This window comes from Microtus ochrogaster, unplaced genomic scaffold, assembly GCF_000317375.1.
Source record: "Microtus ochrogaster isolate Prairie Vole_2 unplaced genomic scaffold, MicOch1.0 UNK24, whole genome shotgun sequence".
NCBI lineage: Eukaryota > Metazoa > Chordata > Mammalia > Rodentia > Cricetidae > Microtus > Microtus ochrogaster.
This window is the reverse complement of record NW_004949122.1, coordinates 3,189,488-3,197,649: the sequence shown is the minus strand read 5'-3', so window position 1 is coordinate 3,197,649 and position 8,162 is coordinate 3,189,488. Positions and strand designations below refer to the sequence as shown.

The 8,162-nt window shown below is 40.0% G+C and overlaps 1 protein-coding gene across 2 annotated transcripts in view; it reads right to left on the bottom strand.

The window, feature by feature from the left end:
• Window positions 1–8,162, bottom strand: part of Ppp2r3a (protein phosphatase 2 regulatory subunit B''alpha) — a 154,088-nt gene that overhangs the window by 53,778 nt on the left and 92,148 nt on the right. For both annotated transcript variants that reach the window (XM_005367796.3, XM_005367797.3), the window contains one exon: window positions 5,719–5,821. In XM_005367796.3, coding sequence (XP_005367853.1) covers window positions 5,719–5,821 — 103 coding nt within the window. The remainder of the gene's footprint in view (window positions 1–5,718; window positions 5,822–8,162) is intronic.

Sequence of the window (8,162 nt, the reverse complement as noted above, 5' to 3'; positions counted from 1 at the left end):
GGGCACCAGACCTCATTACAGATGGTTGTGAGCCACCATGTGGTTTCTGGGAATTGAACTCAGGACCTTTGGAAGAGCAGGCAATGCTCTTAACCACTGAACCATCTCTCCAGCCCCAAGTAAACAAAATTTTAAAGTGTACTTACTTCTTTTAAAATTAATTTTTAAAGTTAGTATATGTTGGGAGTATATGTTGGTCAGAGGTTACAGTCTGTCATAGTCTGGCAGCTTTCTTTAAGCTTGGCAACATGGAAGACTCCCCTCTTCCCTCAGTGAAGCTTCCTGCTCTCTACCTAGCATTAACTGAAGGTTGTCTCTAGGCCAGGATGCCTGACTTATCTCAGGGATGACTCTTTACACAGTTCCCTGCAAACGCTCTTCCCCTACTGACCACATGGTAATCAGGCAAATGCTCTAGCCATTTTGATAGGGCTGTGTTTCTACTAATCCAGCTATTACATGATAGTAGTCTGCCACTTAATGCAAATTCAGGTTTGTTCTGTGGCTTCCCATTGTTATATATTTCTTATACTCTGGAATCAAGTTGAGCTGATTCACTGAGGTCACATCCCAGATGGCTATCTCTATCATATCAGCAACCATCTGAACCCTGATCCCTGCGTCTGCTCCTTCTACCCTCATGGACTGATGGCTGACCACCCCAAGGAAGAAGCAGAATTACAAGTATACCACTGTTGCTGGTTCCTTTCCCTCAAAAATATCCTTCCCTTCTATCACATATATTTTGTTATCCTTTTTTTCTCTGAATCCTGTAAGTTCCCTCCTAGCCTCCTTTCTACTTTCATGACACTCCTTTATGTCATGTGATGCATGCGTTTGTGTGTGTGCATGCAAACACACACACACACACACACACACACACACACACACACACACACACACACACATTTAAACCTAGAACCCACATGAGAAAAAACATACAAGATTTGTCTGAGTCTAGCTTATTTCACTTCATGACCTCAAGTCCTTTTATGTTTTCTGCAAATGTCATGATTTCTTTTACAGGTAAAAAATATTCTGTTGTGTATATGTACAATCCCATTTTCCTTTGATTAAATTAGTTGTTGGTCTGTTTTGTTAATATTGTCAAGCACTAAGATTTCAATGTAAGCCTTTAATCCTATCACTCCAGAGTCAGGGGGGAAGGCAGATCTCTGTGAATTTGAAGGCATTCTGGTCTACATGGGGAGTTCCAGGCCAGCCAGAGCTACATAGTCAAACAATGTCTCAAAATAAAGACAAAAACAAAACAAAAAAAGGATTTTGATTTAGCAAAAGTGCTACTGATTTTCTATTTTCTGTCTCTTTAGCTCTTGATCAATATTGGGGCTAGGTTGACAAGTAAGTAGATTTTTTTCCCCCTCAATTTGTGTATGTGCAAAATCTCCATAATAAGACTAGGCAGCGTGACACACACCTCTAATACTAGCACTCAGGAGTTTCAGCAGAAGGACTGTGAGTTCAAAATAGTTTAAGCTCCATGGTGAGTTTGAAGTCAGTTTTAGCTATAAGACTGTAAAATCATTTCTCAAAAAACACATTGCAGCTGGGCATGATGGCACATCATGGATTAAAGAATAGCACTCAGGATGCAGAGACTAGCAGATCTCTTTGAGTTTGAGGCCTATATAGTAAGTTTCAGACCAGCCAGAGATACTTAAGGAGACCCTGCCTCAAAAACAAAACAAAACAACCAAAACAATAAAACACTTTTCATAGTTAAAAACTTTGAAGAATTGGGTGGGTTATATAGCTTAGTTTGTAGAGTGCCTAGGATGTATGAAATCCTTGGTTCAATGTCTAGCATCTCATAGCCCATCTGTGGTGGTGCATGTCTATAATCCCAGTACTTGGGAAGACAGCAGAAGAATCAAGAGTTCAAGGTCATTCTACCCATCATCTTTGCTCCTCCCTCCAAGTCCCTTTCTCACTTTCATATCTTTTTGTTTTGTTATCCACTTATTTCAACTATGGTTCTGTGAGTGATCACAGGTTTGGAACTATCGGCAAGAGTCTGGTAGGCTCAACAAAGCCTACCAACTACCAAATGAAATGACTGTCCCTTCTTTAGAATCTATGAGCAGCCAGTAATTCAGCAGGTAAAGTATGCAGGTTAGTTTCTGTCAATAAAAATCTAGACATTTGTGGGAAGAGGGATTTCAACTGAGAAACTGCCTCCATCAGATTGGCCTGTAGGCACGATTATGGAGCATTTTCTTGGTTAATGATTAATGTGGGAGGGCCCAACTCACTGTGAGAGGTAGCACCGCTGGTCAGGTGATCTTGAGTGGTATAAGATAGCAAGATGAAGAAGCCATGGAGAGCAAGCCAATAAGCAGCTTTCCTCCATAATTCCTTCCTCGACTTTCCACAGTGATGGACTGTGATTGGGACATATAAGTCCCAATAAACCCTTTCCTTTTCAAGTTGCTTTTGGTTAGAGTTTTATCAATGAGAAGCAAACTAGGGCAGAGGTTATAGTCCCATGAGCCCTCTCCCTGAACCATTGCTGATGACAGGCCCAGTCTTGTGTATGCCCAGTGCAAACAATGCTAGCTGCAGTAAGACCATATTTGCAAGGGCTGTGTCATGAAATGACAGCCCTTCACAGTCCTTCTCCCAGTCTTCCAGCTCTTAATTTTTTCTGCTCCCTTGCCCGTGATGTTTTCTGGGCTTCACATAGTACGGTATAAGTGTCCTATTTAGAGCTGAGCACCCGGTGATCACTTTTTCTCAGAATCCTGAGCAGTTATAAAACTCATTTTTTCATGTGTGGTGAGAGCATTGAAAACCTATTCTTGGGAATTTTCAAGAATATACATTATAGTCAGGTATTGTGGCACACGCCAAATCCAAGTACTTGGGAGGCATAGGCAGGAGGATTTCTGAGTTCAAGGTCAGTCTGGTCTACAGAGTGAATTTCAGAACAATTAGGACTATACAGTGAGATCTTATCTCAAAACAAAACAAAACAAAAAGAATACACATTGTTATTGATTATATTCAGTGAATTGCACAATAATCTCTTGAACATACTCCTATCTAATAATTTGGATCCTTGCTGAATATCTTCCCCAGCACTATGGGTGACAAAGACAGGAGGGCCACTGATACTGAGCTCCAGGTTCAGTGAGAGATCTGTCTCAGAGGAATCAGGTGGAGAGCGAAGAGCAGGGTATTACCCTCTGGCTTCCATGAGCACAGAGTGTACCCTTAGAATGCACACGTAACACACACACACACACACACACACACACACACACACACACACACACACACTTTCTTTTAGATTCTGGGAGTGATTTATTGTAAAAAAGAAGCAAAGAATTTCTGGATTTGAAGGATACGGTCATGGATCACTGCTACTTCAATAATAACCCTCAAATTCAACCTGTGGTACAGCTCCACGCTGAAGGAACCTCAGTTAACATTTTCTTCCAGACTGGTATATAAGGGCTGATGTTAAAAAACTTCAAAAAGTGAAAGAAAAGAAAAACTTAAAAATTTTTTTTTTTTAGATTTCTTTATTATTTTATGTGTTATGAGTGTTGTGTCTGTACACCACATGCCCGGTGCTCATGGAGGCCAGAAGAGGATGTTGAAGCTATTATGTGGGTGCTGAGAATCAAACCCAGGTCCTCTTCAAGAGCAACAGTGCTCTTAACCATTGGGCCAACGCTTCATCCCAAAGATACTTATAGTTCTGAGATTTATTCTTAAAGATCTGAGCTATATCCTTTCTACATGTAGAAAACACATTTGTAAACAACAGATATTAACATCTGAGAAACAGAAAAGAAAAAATGAGAAGTGTACTATTGTTTCATTTATTTGGCTCCATTAGTGAAAATTGTTTCACATGAGTGAGTACTTTGGAAGAGTAATACAGAGCCTATGCAAATAATATAAATTACTAATCTCCCTGAAATCTGATGATAGTAGTAGGGCCCATTGCCCTTAACCTAAATTATTCCTAGGCTGCTGTGCTCTCACAGGCAGGCTTTGTTTCTTTTTTTTCTCCCCTACAAGTACATTTCCCCCCACTCTGTTCCTGTCTACCTTTATGGGCTGGTGGAACCTGTCTTTGCAGACCTCAGCATGCTTGATTCAAGTTTCCATTCTTTTATTCCATTATTCACTCATTCAATGGTTTCTTGAGACAGATCTGGGTATGTTATGTAGCATAGGTTACATTCTCTCGCTCAGGCTCCTAGAGCCAGGATTACAGGATTACATTCGCCACCATGCACAGCTTCTTCCTATTCTAATCTTATGTTCAAATAGATCTAGTGGAGAAACCAGAGCACCATTTTGGATGTGCTCTAATCGAAGAGTCAAGACACCCTGAGTGAAGACTCCAGAGTTCATTATAGTTGTTTTGATTTCTTGCTTCTCATTAGATTCTTTATTTTTAATTTTATGATCCTAACCTTTCCCTCCTTTAGCTCCTCCTGGATGACCAACTTTATGTTTTTCTCACTCTTACAACAGCAACAACAAAACCAAGTCAGGTGGTGGTGGTGGTGCACGCCTTTAACCCCACATGGCAGCACTTGGGAGGCAGAGGCAGGAGGATCTCTGTGAGTTTGAGGCCAGCATGGTCTACAAGAGCTAGTTTCAGGACAGCTAGAGCCATTACACAGAGAATTCCTGTCTCTAAAAACCAAAAACCAACCAACCAAACAAAAAACCAGAACACACACACAGACACACACCCTATCACTGCCACCACTACCACTATGGAGTTCATTTTATGTTGGCCAATTATTTCTGAGCATGAGGCTTGCCCTGGAGTATGGTTGATAAACTCAGTGTCATGCTAGTAAGAAAACTGATTTTCTCTCTTCCAGCAGCTATCAGTTCCTCATAGGTTCTTTTTTTTTTTTTTTGGTTTTTCGAGACAGGGTTTCTCTGTGGTTTTGGAGCCTGTCCTGGAACTAGCTCTTGTAGACCAGGCTGGACTCGAACTCCCAGAGATCCGCCTGCCTCTGCCTCCCGAGTGCTGGGATTAAAGGCGTGCACCACCACCGCCCGGCTCCTCATAGGTTCTTAACTATGGTTGATATTAGTATTTTCAAAGCTATCTTTCTTTTTTAAAGATTTATTTATTTATTACGTATAGTGTTCTACCCGTATGCCAGAAGAGGGCACCAGATCTCATTATAAATAACTCTGAACCACCATGTGGGTGTTGGGCATTGAACTTAGGACCTCTGGAAGAGCAGCCAGTAGTGCTCTTAACCTCTGAGCCATCAGTGCAGTCCCTTCCAAGCTATCTTTTCCATTTCTAAGGTTTCATAAGATGTTTCACTGGTTTCTGTGAATGACTAAGGAGAAGGCCAAATGCAGTGTAAGCAGCCCTGTTTTGTCTATTTTATACTATGGGTTCTGTTTTAGATTTCGTCTAACAAAAGATTTCACTACTAAAACAACTATAAAAACCATTCTTAGTAATCTGGCCTCTAGATATATGTAGCTCTATTGTCATAGTATTATAGTTGCATCTTAAAATAAAAAAGAAAAAATGTCTTACCAGTCATGGTGATGTGTACCTTAATCCTAGCCTTTTGAGATTAAAAGTTTGATGTTAGCCTGGACTATACGGTAAGATCCTGTCACTAACAAACGGACAAACAAACAACGCCCCACTTTCAAACTCCAAAAGTAAACTCCAAAATATATATCTATATATATCACCTGAAGTAAAGGGATAAAATCCTCCTGTTCCAGATAGCTGCAGCTGGGTTTTGCTAGGAGCCAGATGAACTTAGAGGCATCATCATGACGGTTATTTAGCAACCTACAAAAGAAGCACTAGTTAGGAAGGTCTGTTACTCAGAACATACAATGCCTACACACTGACGGGCTGGTAATTTTCATTTGACTTGAGTGTACTTAGATTAAGAGTCAAATGCTTGGTTGAGTGTGCACACACCTTCAATCCTAGCATTCAGAAGGCAGAGGCAGGTCAATCTCTGAATTCAAGGCCAGCCTGGTCTACAGAGGAAGTTCTAGAACAGCCAGGCCTCCAAGAGAAACCTTGTCTTGAAAACAAACAAACAAACAAACAAACAGAATCAACTACTCTCTGTCTTTTTATTTTCAGTGCTGAAATTAAAAGGTAAGCTTTGTGCATGTCCTCTTCTATAAATTATCCTCTATCCAAATGTTCCCTTTTCAATGGCTTTCATGCTTCTAATTTTTGTCAAAGTAGTATCTTAATAAAATCTCAGTTACAGGATGGTAAACTAACTTCCTACAATGTTTTTGAGTTGAGACCACAGCATAAAATGAACTAATATAGATAAAATATGTTACTAAGTATACTTAGTGGGGAAAGCCCATTCGGTTTAGCACAGGACATCTAGAATAAGAATTTCTGAGCTAGAAAGAAAGAAATATTGCAGGCAGACTACTATGCACTATAGAAACAGGAAATTCTTGTTAGGCTGACATATCCATGGCCAGCCCCATGGGGGACTTTTAAACTTTGACTTAAAAGAACAGCTTTAGAAAATCAGTCCTCTGTTAAGTCTTCTAAGTTTCTAGAATTCTTCCCCTCCAACTATTTGCTGGGTATGTCCCTATACTCTGACAGAAAAGTCAAAACACTGAAAAAGCAAAGTCTAAAAGCTTTCTAAACTATTAGTCCTTTTCCTGAGTGTGTATGTGTGTGTGTGTGTGTGTGTGTGTGTGTGTGTGTGTGTGTGTGTGTGTGTATTATGGTACCAGTCTTAGTTATCTGGGTTTTAAAACTTAAAGTAATTTAATTTTTTCTATTTCTAATTCTCTATATCCAATAATTAACTCCAAATTTTCTTATTTTCCTTCATTAGTCATTTATTGAATGGCGAGTATATGTCAGGTATTGCATCTGGCCTTGAATGAGCTTGGGTAAAAGGAAATAAGACAGAATTTTATTCCCTATGAGAAGTGTACAGTCCAGTTTTTGGTAACCAGTGGAATCATACTGCTGTGGAACAGTCATGATATTAAGTAATGAGTACAAGGTATCATGAAAGGACAGAGGAGGTCTATGAGATTTCCTGCAGAGTGAAGCAGGAAAGAAGGGGGTTACAATAAGGAGGGCAGCACACACAGATGCCTGGTGTGAGATTCATACAGCAATGGGCAACACAAAGTTCAACACAAAGTTAGTAAGAGGAGGGGATAAGTACAAATAAAATCTAAGAAGGCCTCTTTGGTATTAGGTCAAGAATTTGCTCAATAGAGGAATTTTAGCTCGGACAGTGAGATAGTCAGATGTGTTTTTCAAAAAGAGCAAGTGTGAGGCTGTAGGGGTCTGAGCATGGACAGTGGAAATGGGAGACAGAAAGCGGCACATCTGGTAGAAATGAGAAGTTGTGGTGCTCTGTAGCACATGGGTGAGAAGAAAGGTGAAGTTCATCATGCTCGCCAAGGTTCTAGCTGAGACTGCTAGGGAGGGTTCCAACAGGCTTCATTGTTCATCTAACCTTTCAGTGCAACAATTCTAAACCAATCTGATTATACAAATACCTTACTAAAAAATGTACAGTACTCTACCATTTAAATGCGCGAGCTCAAATGTCTACACAGGGCATTTAAGGCCCTCACTATTCTAGAGGATGCCTAATCACCGACCTTACTACTGTGCTAAATCCAACTTCCACTCCAGGCAGCTGGCCTGAGTCATATGCAGTCTGGCCTTTACGTCACTCTCATGCTGTTCTGTTCTTCTTTAAGATATAGCTAAATAACTACCTCTTTAAAAAATCTCTTTACAACTGAACTCCTTTCTGATCTCTCTATTCACTATACTTAAATATGCTGCTGTGTTGTTGGCTTTAAAATTTTTCTTTGACAACTAAAGTGAGGGTAGTTATAGTCCTTTTATATATAGAAAGAGCATGGTTCAGTGACTTATACCCAGAAGACTCTCAAAATGTTAGTGAGCTAACAAATACCATACTGATTTTGTTTGTTTTGAGCTAAGTCAGACATTTGTATTTATTTATTTACTGTCTTTATCATTACTGACTATATTTAAGGCTCCAGAAGTTAAATAAACACACATAACAAGGGAAGATTAGTACACTGGGTGCTAATAAAAATCACCTCATAGCTGGGCGGTGGTGGCGCACGCCTTTAATCCCAGCACT